Genomic DNA, 14,951 nt, shown 5'->3' on the forward strand with positions numbered 1-14,951 from the left:
TCACAGTGGTCCTGGTAGACGAAAAACAGAGAAATGAACAGTAAAGAGAATGTGAGACAGCCGTACGCATGCCTCTGTGGGCTGTAATTCACCACTAGCTTTGATCTTAGTTTAGAGGTACTAATGGTGGGGTGTTAGAGAAGGTCTGGTCACCCCTTTATAGGCCTTTTTGTGTATTTGTATTTGTGAGTTTGGGTCTGTATAATATTGCTGTATTTGGTCGGTCACCCATGTAGATTCCAAGAAAAACAGCAGCCAGACATCGCTAATGGATGTCTTTTCAGCTCAACTTCCAGAGCTTGTGGTCTTACTAACATCTCTCTTTGGTATGCAAATGTGTCACACACACACACTCATAAAACATTGGGACAAAGTGTGTGAGTGAAAATATGAGCACTTTCATTCCGAAACGAAACATGCACAATGTATTAAGCACCGCCGAACACCAGCCTCCAAATAACCGGTTCTATTGAAGCAGATAAAACAACTATAAAAAACTTTGAACAATTATTTAGGCGGCAGGCATTTTTCCAAAACAGTGTAATCATCATTGTGGCCTTGCGTGGACTGTGTTCTCAGTAAAACTGGAATTTACATTCAGCTGTTGATTGTATAATTTGTCATTGTGACTGAGGATCGGCTCCAAGTCAAGCTCTCTGCAATTACCCCAAATAAAGCGTGTGAAAAAAAATCCCAGTAAATGATAAAAATGGAAATGTACTCCAAGTTTAAAAGCTTGAAAATTATTATTAAGTTCTATTTACATTCTGATGTGAGGCAATCTCACAGTTAAAACGATAGCATGAGTGAGCACGGCGGCCATCAATATGGTTCCCTGGTTTTAACAGTTAAACATTGCGAAGCTGTTGCAACGTGTCAGTGCTTTGCTAAGTGACTATTACAGCTAATCACGTCTATAATGGTGCAGAGGTAATTTTTACTGGTTTCCCGACTTTCACACTGAGATGGCCTCATAGCCTGAGGTAAACTAGCTGCGAGGCGGCTAAAGCATTTAAAGAGCAGAGTGATACTCGGAAACAGGAGGATAAATGTCTGGAGTGTGTGTATATGAAGGGCAAACACTCAAATAAGGCGTCTAGTTTCCTTTTCAAAATGTGGAATCTGATTAAATTAACAACACAAAGTGATTACAGAGACCTTTCAACGGTGGAAAAAAAGCAGCTACTTTGAGAAGATTTCATGCAGCTGAAACAGAAGTGATTAAAACAGGAGTGAATGATCTGTCAGTGAAGTTCTGTAATGTTCTGGTTTCAAATGCCTTTGGCTTCATATTATGTGCTAACCCTGGTTGAAAACAATGTGATGTACGTATAATTTCATCAGATCAGGGTCTGTCAGCGTGGTACCAACATTGTGTTGTTTTTCTGTTCAATGCAGCCAAATCCACTATGGCCCGCTTAACAGAATAGTGTTCTGGGATGTGCTTTTAGTTGATCTCTATGAACTGATGTTAAGAAGAGTCTTGCTTGTGTCTGTGCGTGCATATCCCACCTCCTGCAGCGTCCGTCTCAGCCTTAAAAGCAGGGTTTTGACAGCAGTGCAGTCCTGCTGCATCAGCCTGAGTGGAAGGGTTTCCAGCCCCGGCGGCAAGGGCTCGTCTTCCCTCGCCAAACCCAGCCCCGAGCTCCAGTCAGCAGGCAGCAGGCTGGTCGGGCGGCTAGGCTCCCTGGAGGAGAGGGAGAGCAATAAAGAGATTTCATGTTAGCGTGAGTCAGTGTGAAAACCTGATCATTGACCTGTCTTCATCTGCTCTCAACGGGCGACAAGTGGAGTCATTCAAAGGCTCGCCGCCTTGGGTCTTAATGCTATATTAAACAATAATATATCAGCTACTTCTGAACATCCCAATAGTTCCCAGAACGCCCAAAAATGATCTAAACAGTAATTCGTCAGCATGCGGAACTGTAATATGTGAAAATTAGATGCAACACGGTGAAGAAATCCTTCTCCTACAGGCTTTAAATAAAAACGTAGATAAAAGGCAAGATAAACGAGACAGAAATAGAAAATGAGACGCAGAAGAGAGGTTTCTACGGGGGTGGTAGACGGGGTAACAAAGGTCGGATGCAGACCAAGACCTGCAACGATCAGAGAGCACAGCAGCTGCTCCACAGGGGCCCCGAAGGAGTTCATTTTAATGAGCATCCACTTCTGTAATAAGTCTGTTTTAAGATGATTTAAATCTGACAACATGAGGTGATAACACACTCCCACTCAAACAGACTAAACAAAAGTGCTTACAAATGCCTACAAAATGTGTAGACACACATACACACTAATGCATTCAAAGATCAAAGTCCTTCCTCTAATCCTGCGTCTTGTCATTATCAACTCAAAAGGATACTTCATCATCAGGCGCTTTGATTCATTATGGTCCGTCGCAGCTGTGTGATCCGGCTTGCATCCTTCTCAGATTTTTTGGAGGATTCTAAATGTGTTTTTGTATCATTGCAACCACAATTACTGTCCCGCAGAAACAGTGGTGTGTTGGTGTTTGTGCGTGCAGCTGATTGTGGGACTGTGTGTGTGTTTAGAAACACCTTTTTAATTAACTTTCAGCGTTGGCTGCAGCAGACCTCCCCCAGCTGAAATCTTTCCAAAAAGGACAAGTTCATGAGTCACTGTTTAATGCCTGATTATTAGCAAGCCTCTGTGACTCTATTTCTCTGCACGCGTCTGCGGTGGTGCGGGTTTGGATTCAAACACAAACAACAGGGTGAGATCAACCACAGCACTGTTTTAATTAACTGTCCCATTTGAGAACACAGCCCATTAAACAGTAAACAGGCCTCTGGAGCTGTATGTCTTTGGTCTCTGGTGCATGGCCTCTGTTCTTTGTCTCACCTTCAACACCCATTTAGCACGGCAGAGGACAGATACACAGAGAAACTTTCAACAAGAGTCGGGCTTGATCAATGTTGCAGCAGTCCTCATCGCTCTTCGCCTTCCGGCGCCACAACTACAAACGCTGACCTTATCTATAAAAACTATATCTCTATAGTCATTCATTGCTCGGAGCCCACTCCACTTCTTCTGTCAGCTTAAGAGGTTGGGTTTGGCTCGAAGCATCATTTTTAACTGCTTAGGATGTACGACTACTTCATATTCCACCTGGCATCAGCCTCAAAACAAAGATGAAGCGTCTTCTGTGTTGTAGTTTCAACTGTGTCAAAAGATTTATGAGACTAATGTTTTAATTTGGTCCGTCACGTCTCTCCCAGCCACTCATACACACAAAATGCCAAATACATTTGGAAAATAACGCAGTTTACTTCATGATAGCGTTGTGCAATCATGAATGTAATCGCATGGCTGTACAGCTGTTGCTGTGGTTTATAGGGGAGTTAAAGATACGTGTTGAAAAGTCATATTCATTTTCCACATTCTCATTTTGTAATTAACATTTACCCTTAGTTGTCATCAGTTATTCCTAGTCAAGGAGATGTTATCTTGGTAGTTTTGTGCGTCATAGTTCTAAATCTTAAGTCACCAGTACTGCACTGGACCTGTGACAGGAACACGAGACTGCGTGGCAGCCAGGATTGCAATTACAAAATTTGCAAAAATGTCAACTGTCAGACGCCAAAGGAAACTGGCTTAATCACAACTCTACAACAAGTTTGGCTAATCACCTGGAAACTGTAATTAACAGCATGGCCCTCTTGCAACTGCTAGACGGCTGACATATTGAGGCTTTTGGGCTCCTAGCAGGACAAAGCACCCCGCCACAGGAATCGCTCAAGGAACATAACAAAAAGAGTTCAAATTCTTCAAATTCAACAGATGCTGATTCGACTGAGCACACGCGGAACATGTTGGAACAAGTCCAGTTCATGGAGGCTCTACCTTGCAACACACAGGACCCAAAAGATCCGCCCACCAACATCCTGGTGCCAGAAACCAGAGGACGCCCTCAGAGGTCCCGTGTGCTTGCCCTGACTGGTCAGAGGCGTTTTTAGAAGCATAAGGGGAAGCTACACGGTATTAAGGAGGTGACTTTAATGTTGTGGCTGATCGGTGTAATCGACAGGTAAAATAACCTTGAAACTCAGTTATGTTAATGCTGACAATTCAACCTTTACAAGGTACAATGGGAATTTTTTTCCATTAACAAGAATTAAAAATCAATTAATGTCAGGTTTTCAATCAATACAAACGTGAGGATGACCCCATGCTTGACCCAAAGGGATTTTTCCAAATGTCAAAACACAGGAACACAGAAACAGCCCGTTGAATCTTCGGCACCAAGGCCACTGTGCTCCAGAAGAGCAAAACTTTCAGCAATGAATAGATTGTATTTCTTCTTCGCAAGCACCCAATGATTAAATGTAGCTTTTGATTTGGTCACATTGACTCAAAATTGGTTTTGAAGCCCTTCTCCGAATTACCCAGACGGAATACTGTTGAAGCAAAGCAGCATGATATAAACTACAGTGCAAATAGAAAATCTACAACTGTATCTTGTGTAATCCAAGTACTACTGATTATTCAAGTGACTGCAGTAATAGAATAATGCTGTCAGTGTAATGCAAAAGCAATGAGCAACCCTCGAGAGCCAATGAGAAACTGGAAGGACGACCAAAATTAACCAATAGATTCCTCATGTGTATTAAAATTCCTGTACTACAACACACACATTTCTCTGCCAAGCTGTGATATTCTGACAGAAGTGCGTAAAGGGGGACTGTGTATCTCACCTTCTTTATGACATTTTCAAAAGGTGAGCTGAGAAATACCAACCTCCTGTCTGAAAAACCGCAAAGACAACCAGCCAGTTCGCAGTCTGCATATCAAGAAAAGGAGGAGAGGGAGAGACGGCGGTGGAGAGAGGGGGCGACGCGGCCGCTGAAACGAGGGGCTCTTTATCATCAAGAGAGCCGTGTTCGCTTTGACTGATAGCCATTTCGAGGGGGAGGTGTGAGGAAATTAGATGCCTTTTTATCCCATTCTCACAGAAAAATCACCAAGCAAACAGTGGCGGGGAGCATTAAGTCAGACAGCAAAATTTCGAGGAAAAAATGTGAGCAAAACAAGACCATATCACTAAAATATCGATCAACATGAGCCTCTCCGAAGACTTCTCGCTGAAAAGGTTGGACTGAACTGCGAGCTCATTTTGCCCTCGTGCTCTCCTCTCACAATCCCGCCCTTCTTTTCTTCATTTCACTGTCATCCGTTCACACTCTCTCCATCCCCTCCTTTTTACACTCACTCTATATTATCAATCTGCAACCCTCCGCTGTTCTCCGCAATCTCCCCTCTCTCTTACTTCTCTTTGTTCACCTGCCCTTCCCTTCTCCACCCCATCCTACTTTTCGCCCGAGCCCTCGTTCTCCGTCTCAACAGCTCTCCCGTTTTGCCCCTTTGTCTCTCCCACCCCCACCCCCCCATCACTTTGACAACCACTACACTAAACTGATGCGGTATCAAAGCCCAAGGTGTCCCCGCAGGGATTCTGCTTAGCACCTCAGACAAATGTCGATGAAGCCCGCTGTCTTTTGAGGACAGGTGAGCTCCGTCTGTCAAGCAGCCACGGGTGCTTTTCTCCCCCTTAAACGGTATTGTTTCGAAGCTTTTGTTCCTGCCTGGCATCTCAGGTTAGAGTAAACTTTCTCCATTTGTTTCTCCGTCACTCCACCCTGCTTTCTAGGCGGGATGAATTCAGCTTAAATAAATGACATGTGATCAATCATGCACCCGTCTGTCTGACAGCTTGTGTCAAGGTGCGCGGTGGTTGTGCGACAAGAAAGGTCTTTTTGTCTCTCAAAAGTTGTTTTTTTGTAGCTCTGTTTTTGTTTTGCTACATCTGTGTGCCTCTCTGAGCCTCGCGCTCTTGCCCTTTCTCTAGCTTCCACCAGGGTTTTTGGTTTGGATTCCTCTTTTACCTCTGTGGTGCACATCAAATCCACTGACAGGAAAATGAGTGGGAGAAGGGTTCAAACAACACTCGCCTCCCCAAAAACAATAGGAGACGAGAGGTGGAATATTTCTGGTTGAACTGAGCAACCAAGGGCTATAATTGTGTTTTACTGTGGGCAACATTTAAAAACAAATATTTCTTTTACAGTTATTTCTAGGGTCCTTTAGTTGTCTTTTGTGGTAGGAATGGAGTTTTGTGATGAGTTTATTTTGCCTGTATTCTAGCAAAATGATTGGACTTTCCTCCTATGACTAATATCTAAGGTTGGGCAATGGATGCCATCATCCATCCCCAATGGCTGATAAGACTTTGACTACTGAACCCCGTACCATTGTAACATTGGGATTTAAAGCGAAACTCTCGCCAAAAAGCAACCGCGGCTTTATTAGTGATTGAATAGGAGTCAAACCTTCGTGTAAAAGCATAATTACGAGGAAAGAGGCACTTTTAAGATTTTCCGTAGTTTCGTTTTCGGGCAAGCTAATTTTCAATCACTGATAAAGCCTCGGTTGCTTTTTGGCGAGAGTTTCACTTTAAAAGCCCCCTCCCCCCTCCAACCAGATAGCTTAAAAAGTAGTGTGTCCCCTGAGAGCTGCCGTTAAGCAGGAATGAAAAAGAAAAAAAGATTGTTGCTTCTTCACGCACAGGCATTATCTCCATGTTCGGATCATTATTTTCTTATTAAACCTGCCAACCCAAGACCCTTTGTGTCAGCGGTGTTTCTTTTATGCGGGCTGATGTTAGTATGTTTCTCTCAGTTGTGCCGTTGTTATTTGCATTTTCATGGCTTAGTGTCCTCTGTATACCTGGCCAGCTAACACTGTATCAAACTTCCTCCCGACAACAATGACATTGTCCTTCACAGTGTTTCACCGGGGACAACCTCATATGCAAATTTGGCAGACATTCTTCCAACCTAATAAGGTCCTTCTTTGCAACAGAATTGTATTTCCTGATACTCATAATATTTAGAATTAATGTCTCAAGTTCATGTAGGGCACAGAAACCAAAGGATCTAAGGTTCAGGAAGATGGATGGGGACACAAAAGTCTCGACTTTGACAACAGACAAGGTTTATGTCCCTTCCGTTGTTTTTCAAATTTTCAATACCTAAAATTGACCATGTTGTGACTCTCAACGCCATACAGTGGTTTAAAGGAAATCATATGCTACCCCCTTGTTCTCGCAGGAACAAAACACTGAGAACATTGGGAGAATGTCAATGTGCAAAGTAAAGGTTTGAATTGTTTTTTCGGAGAATATTACCAGCAATGGGCCATTTCTTACACAGATAAAAAAGCCTTTTTGCGATTTGATTTTTTGGACCTAAAATCTCCCTTCAAGATTTAGCAGGATAGCTGTTAAACTGAATGCTACCAAGGTTTCACTGAGGGAGGAAGAAAACTCAGAATTGGGTGACTGTTTCAATGCCTGTGTGTGTGTGTGTGTGTGTGTGTGTGTGTGTGGGTGTGTGTGTGTGTGTGTGTGTGTGTGTGTGTGAGCGTGTGTGTGTGTGTGTGTGTGTGTGTGTGTGTTTGAGCATGTCAGAGGAGTACATATCCTTGACTGCAGTTACAGAGTAGACAAAGTCTTTTTCCAGCAAAGTCTCATCTGCAGGTAATTACCCCACATACGTGCACACACACATGCACACAATTACACACACACACACATACACACTGAAGAAAGTGCACGACACAGCTGAAGACAAGTCTGTTCAGTGATGATAGATGTTATACAGGCAGGGAGGCCGTTCCTCCTCTCAGGGTCATCTGTCTTTTCACTGTCATGAGCCGATAGACCGACACGCTCACCCCATTTCTCTCTTTTTTTTTTTTTTTTACCACCTGCACATTCTCTCCCACATACACACAGACATGGACACACACACACACACACACACACACACACACTGCAGCTCTAAACAGGTTGTATGTAGATGTGTGCATACCCCGTGATACGAGTCATTAACAGAAGATGACACAGATGGACAAAGTCTTAATTTGAGGCGATATAGAAGCTGTATATCACCAGCTAGTGGATGAAACTGGTACTGTGAGAACATGTCAGTGAGAAGCTAATTAGAACTAAATGAATGGAGAGGAGTGCTATTCATTTTTTTCAGAGATCTCTCTCTCTCTGTAGTCTTTTCAGAGTAATTGCACAAAATAAAGACAAAAGTAAAATGGGGAAGAGTGTGAAAAATGCCTCCTTCCTTTCACTTGTGCTCATATTTTTATTTTGCTCTTTCTTCTAGTCTCTATTCTCCATCTCTCTTACGCGTCTCCTCTCTTTTCCCGGCGTCTCCTCGACTTTCAACGTGTAGTTCGTCCTCTGTTGTGTTCCTCTCCCATACACCCTCCTCTCCACCCCTCTCCTCTCAGGAGCCATTTCTCAACAGCAGAGTTAGAAGCGATCCATTTCACCGACCTGAAAAAGCCAATTATCTGCCTTTTTATGACTTTCATTATTTTACCACCTCACACAGTGTTTTATTACTGGGCTGCTGGCTCCCAGCACTGACACATACGTGCACACACACAACATATAAACAACACACACACACACACACACACACAGCCAGCAACTATGGAACACATTTCTATCTGCACACTTTGATGTCGGGGTTTACATAATGTTAAGTTGAAGTGAGGAATAATGACTGCTAGTCAAATAAATTATGTGTGATTGAAGAGCATTATCTTTAGCAGCAGTGCAAAGGGGTGGGCTGTACCCTTGTCAATCAGCTACATAAAGACTGCATTGTCTCATGAATAATAACAGTAAAGGGCACTTGAACACTGAGACACGGTGAGAAAGGCAGTCAGTCCCCTGTGCCAACTTTTCCCTCATTAAATCTTTACCGACAAAAAGGGATATATTTATGAGGACAAATCAATGTGTGTGTGTGTGTGTGTGTGTGTGTGTGTGTGTGTGTGGCTGTTTACATGCGTGTCATGCCGACATCTTCGTGTCATGCGTGCACTTGAACGCGCGGTATGCGGCGGCGATTGGAGAATGATCGCCCCCATTTGTCACTCCTTCTTTCCATCTGACAGACACAGTGTGCTCATCTGCATTCAGCACCTGAGGCTACGGATGTTTAATGCTGCCATTAAACTCATCTCAGACATAAAGTGCATCTGTGACTAAAAGAGCGAGCACACGCCAAGCTCCAGGCAGTGAACCTAACGGTGAGCGCAGGTCTTCAGACACAGAATGGGGGAGAATATAAAAACAAATGTGATTCGGCAGGGGGAGCATTTCTGATTAACCTAATTGTCCCTTCCGCTTTCCTGTGCACCATTCTTCTCTTTCTGGCCCGGTATACACGACCACCTGAGTCAGTCCACTTCTGCATGGCCTTGGCATCTGTGAGTATCATCATGTTAATCCCACACAATGAGGCTGGAAGCCACCGCACCAGCTTTTTGAGGGGGAGCAACCTGTGTGTTACTGTGTAATCAGAACACTCTAATTACTAGCAAAACTTCTTGTTGCTCAGAGAGATCTATTTAGTACTGGTCCCATGTGACAAATTACATTTCCTATTTCAGACAACCCTGCCAAGCCACATCGCCCAAAATCTTCTCATGTATTAAAGCCTTAAAGCGATATTCCACTGAAGTAGAACATTGCCACTTTTTTTGCAAAAAAAACATGTAATGAGCTCACAGAGTACCAACAGTTCCTCCCCCCATAAATCAGTTCACGGTGCCTACATTTACATGCACACTAGTAATACTTTACTTATATTCCTAATATACATATATTGAATTTAATTTGGGTAATGTAAAGAGCATTTTCTGTTTGGATGTTCCTAATTAGGTCTTTTTCAAAATGTAGCATCCTAAGATTAAGACATGTGGGACTTGCCAATTATACAGGTTCTCGGAGCATTCTTTGGACATACAGGCTTTCACCCTCAGTTTGCAGTCAGCTTGGTGCATGCATAGCCATCAGTTTGCGTTTGTAGAAATGCACGCACAACACACTTAATGTTAGTTGCATCGATCAAGACCTTTGTCTTCTACTTGATTAATCTTATTATTGTTACTGCTGTAACTGCTTGCTTCCTCGGTCAGTTTTGTGGTGTCTTGTTTTCGTGTCCTGTTTCCCCCCCCCCTCCTTTTCCCTCACCTGTTCCCTCCCAGTGTGTGTGCTTGTGGGCGTGGTCTCTGCAACAGAGAGACGCACCTGCGATTCAGCTTCTCATCAACTGTCTCCACATAAGCCTGGTCTTCTCTTCGCTCAGGTGCCAGATTGTTCCATCCTCAACCAGTGTATCTCCAGCGTTGTCTCAAGTATCATATCATGCGTTTTTGATCTCGGATGTGACTTTTTCATGTCTTTGTTCGACGCTATTTAGTGCTTGGCTCACTTGCAGATGTCTGCTCCATTGCCTTCACCTGCTCACCTGGGTGTCCTGCACCTTCCTGTAAACCCATTCAACCCTGGCTCTCAGCTGTACCACCTCACTTTACCTGCCTGCCCTCGTCTTCCTCATGCTGTTTCATTGGCTGTGTACTTTTATTGTTTTTAGATTTGTCATGGCCCTTGATCTATAATATTCTATCATTTCATATATGATCATATTCTGTCTTACTATTTCACCCCCATTATGACTTTGCATGTTTTCACGTTGCCTGCCTTTTATATGCTTTGACGTATTTTAGGTTCTCGGGTTCGAACACATGAAGGACCTGGAGATCAACTTTGTTTATTTTACCATATCAACTGTTCAGGAAGGTGGTTCAGGACTGTGTTCGTACAGCTGGAAGACTTTGTATAAATCCTGTTTTGACACAAAAGTAAAATGGCATAAGCGCTCCAGCAGCTCCACATTTTACATATTTTGAGGTGATGAAGGACATGTTAGAGCACTTCATTTGACGTATTCACTGCTGCTGTTTCTGAAGAAAACTGTCTTTTTATAAATCAGGGCAAAACTTGAATATTTTTCTGCATGTAAGCACAGTCATTATGTAAGGACTATCCAGGGGCAGAGTGGCAGTGACAGAGATACCAGTCAAGAGACTGTACCATCAAAACTGTTATTTTGAGGTTTAAAAAAAAGTTACATTATGTTGCTTTAATGAGGTTAGTGTTTATTCCAGTTATTCAACAGCAAATCTTTGTGTTTGTAATCCTCAATAATGACAATTGACTTAAAAAAAAAAAAAGCGTGACTGCCAGAGGTGACAGTGCATCACGAAAGCAACCACTGGTTGACTGAAGCTGGATTTGTTTTTTTTTCTATTTTATTTTCAAACTCAAATCAACAAATCCATGTTAAAAAATGCAAATTCCCCACCCAAAGGGAATCACTGTGTGGAGTGCACATTAATGTTCATCTATTCTATTCATTACTTAAGGACATGATCATTTTACGCTAGTTATTCCGACGCCGTGATACTAAAGGACCAGAATTTCAATTACCTCATAATGGTGTTGTGCTTGTGTTTAGTCAGTAAACCTCAGCCTCATTATATTTCACCTGACCCTGCAGCTACGAGAAGCTAAGAGTGCAAAAAGCTGAGGTGAGCCCTGCAATGGAAACATTAGAGTAAGACAATGAAAATCTATACACTGCGGTAAGCATATGGTAATGTATTCTCAGCTTAAGGTGATCATATGTATTACAGTTGTGAGTAGACAAGATTAAACTGTCGAACAGTGCGAGCCAGAGCTCTCACTACATCGCCATTTATTATAAACGTAGGCTTTGTGGAGAAAACACGGGCAGATCTGTACACTTTGGCATTAGTCTCCTGGTCTGGGACTTGTTTTCAGGAAGTAGACAAGCACAGTGTGTGGCTAAGGTTTTCTGAGGATATGGTCTACAACAACAGAATCAACATAAATTCAAATGTAGTGTCTGTCCTTCTCTTGTCACTGTCGGGGCTGCCTTTCCTTTCAGACAGCCAAAATATATTGTTTTAGATGAGTCATAGTTTTGATTAGTTGCTTGTGGAAAAAATATAATGGCACAGATGAGCAGTCGTTACTTCAACACACTGAGTCATAGCGAGGCACAAATGATTTACAAGACAGTGATCCGGTGTTTATAATGACAAACTCTGCTCTGAGGTCAGATCCGTGTCAAATGTTCACGCTTGATATTCTCATTGAGAATACGTTCATCCATGTTTTCTGAGTTGGTGCACACAAATATCATTTCCCGTTCATAATCACCTGCATAAGCTCCAATTCTGATTAAATGAAATGGGAAAAGTGCCAAGGAACCAGGAATAATCTTCTTTTAATCCGGGATATTAAGGGCATGCATGCTCCTCAACAAGCCATTTCTGTAGCAACACTGAAAACAAGCTGTATATTCATGTATAGAGGGACACTGGTGAGCAGGATGTGAAGATGCAAATGAATTGTTTATTCTAAACAAGACACCAGCTGCCTAATTAGGTATTAGGCATATAAAGTGCTACAATGACAGCTTTGATTGTGTACTCCCCACAAAATGTACTGTACCATGTGTAAAGCTAGCTGGAAAAAAAACAGCTCGGGCTCTGTCAAAGTTTCAAAACACACCTACGACACCTCCTCAGTGTTTTGTTTGTTTGCACACAAACAGCAATTTAAAAACAACACTTATTGGGTTTTTTGGTGGGGTTACTTTAACAGCGTGCTTTAACTTCAGTTTATCCATCGAGCCAGCTCCTCTGTCTGGCATCTCCAGGTACAGCATGTCACATTGTCAGTGGATGAATGTATTCGACCCAGATATGGAGCAGTGGCAGCGAAGACCACTTAAATAATTTCTTTCATTCCTGGAACAGACAACTTGACAGAACAAAAAATACAAAACAAAGGAATGTATTACTGCCAATCTGATGTGTTTCTCTGCGTTAAAAATCAGAACCACAAGTTTTCACTCAAAGCAAGAGGGAGAAAACTGAAAGCCAACACTAATTAGTCTCCCTGTGTTGAACATTTAATAAACCCAACAGAGTGATAAAAATTAGAGGCTGAACAACAGCAATACACTAAAGCATGACAACAGACGCACGCTACAGGATTTTCAACACGTTTAGCCTATTAGGCTGCTCTGAATATTAAAAATGTCAGAGCATATAGCCAGCGCTTTTCCTCTGAGACTTCGTGGGAGCATGATGCTGATCTGGTACGAGCAGTCTGTGGGCACAGACTGTGAGAAAAACAAAACCATCTCCTTAAAGAGAATGTGTCAGGAACAAAAAAAAGGACAAATCTTCTTTAATATACACCATGAAGCAGTCCAAAACCGCAGATTAATACAAGATAAAAGACCGAGTTTGTCACCGTGTGTTGGATTAACAACTCTGGCAACATTATACACCAGCAAACTGCACAGAGAGGGAGGGGGAATCCACTCTGTGTTCCCTTTAACTCCCACTGTATGCTGTGTGTGTCTGAAAATCATGCTGCAGTGCATTTTATCTGTCCCCAGCTCCACTCCACAGCTCAGCTTGATTCTTTATGCTTGTCTATTTTTATAAATGTGCATGTGAGTGCAGACGACTTACGGTAGGAGGAGACTTGTGTGTGTGTGTGTGTATATTTGCTGACTATATTAATTCAGGTGGGATTAAGACAAAATCCTGGCTGATGAATCATATAAACATTAAACATGTTCCACTGTTTATATGTGTATGAGTAAATTCTATATAAGCACAGATTACATTTGTCTCTGTGGGAGACAAGAGGGCCAACTGAGAGTACATCACTATCTAACATATCTACTGACTGTGAGTGGAGGGTCGATTCACATTTCAAATCACACAACACCTTCTCTTCACTTGCCTTCGCTGCTCAGTGCTGCTTCACTACTGATGGATTCAAGTATGCCTAAACTGTCTTTCTTACACTCCCTACCGCAGTCTACTCTGCATTTCATTAACAAGAGTTAATGCGGTTACAATTGCTTAATTTCCTTACACTCTGAAAGACACAAAATAAAAAAAAAAGGAAAAATACATTTTTATTCTATATTAAAGTGTTCTACTTCAACACGTATCCATTCCTTTTAGCTAATTATTTAAATTGTTTATCCACTACATTTAGCTATATAATAACCTCTGCTAGCTCACTACTTCTCACTCATTCTTAGCTGCAGTAACAGCTACTTTTGTTTTTATAGGTGCCTCAATGTGTGGATGTACTTTTTTAACAAAACATAAACTCAGTTTTTTCAAAATAGTTCAGCTATTCTACAATCTTTCCAGGTACCCACTGGCAAACACAGAAGGACCCCCTCAGGTAGCCCTGGTCGGGAATCACTGATGTTGACGAGACAGACACCTTCAGCATTTTGGGAAACATGAGAGACACAATAGTAACTCTGAAGTCATACTTAATTAAGTTGTCACTGTAGAGAACTGGGACCTGTCCAACAATGTTGACATTGCTTTTTTAAGCCTTCGAAAACCAATGCAAGAGCGTTTAACCACATAAAGTGTACATATACTGCAGCTACATGGGAACTGTGAGTGTGTAACCCACGCTGACAAACAAGGACACCTCTTGAGTGTTTGCATGCACTCACTACCTGTCTTCTGCATGGTAATAAACAGCAATAAAAAGAGGAAAGGGAAAAGAGGATCGGAAGGGGAACTCTCAGCAGGCAGACTGCCGTCACCATAGCAACAGGCAAGCTATATCCCAACTGTCAAAATTTAATTTCCTCTGTGTCTTTTTCTATAGGAGAGACGAGGGAGAAGTCGATATCTTAACACAAAACGGGCATTGAGACACATCGCACATACAAATATTCAGTATTCACCGACCCAATAAGCCCCCCTCTCTTACACCAACCAAAAGGAACTGAGTGCATTCATTATTGTATTATTGTCAAACAACGGGTATATGAGCAATATTATCTAGATCAAGTATTGCAACGGGAGAAATGGGCTTAACTCGACAAAGATGGCTTTATCTAACAAGCACATGGATGATAAGAAATTAAAAAAGTTTAAGAAAAAGTATTTTTTGGCCTATTTTCATTCTATCAACA

General features: G+C 42.2%; 1 protein-coding gene across 7 annotated transcripts in view; it reads right to left on the bottom strand.

The window, feature by feature from the left end:
* Nucleotides 1-14,951, bottom strand: part of ccser1 (coiled-coil serine-rich protein 1) — a 120,691-nt gene that overhangs the window by 78,480 nt on the left and 27,260 nt on the right. For all 7 annotated transcript variants that reach the window (XM_030417431.1, XM_030417432.1, XM_030417434.1 and 4 more), the window contains exon 7: nt 1,513-1,687. In XM_030417431.1, the coding sequence (XP_030273291.1) occupies nt 1,513-1,687 (175 nt within the window). The remainder of the gene's footprint in view (nt 1-1,512; nt 1,688-14,951) is intronic.

The sequence above is a fragment of the Sparus aurata genome, chromosome 5, assembly GCF_900880675.1.
Source record: "Sparus aurata chromosome 5, fSpaAur1.1, whole genome shotgun sequence".
Classification (NCBI taxonomy): domain Eukaryota; kingdom Metazoa; phylum Chordata; class Actinopteri; order Spariformes; family Sparidae; genus Sparus; species Sparus aurata.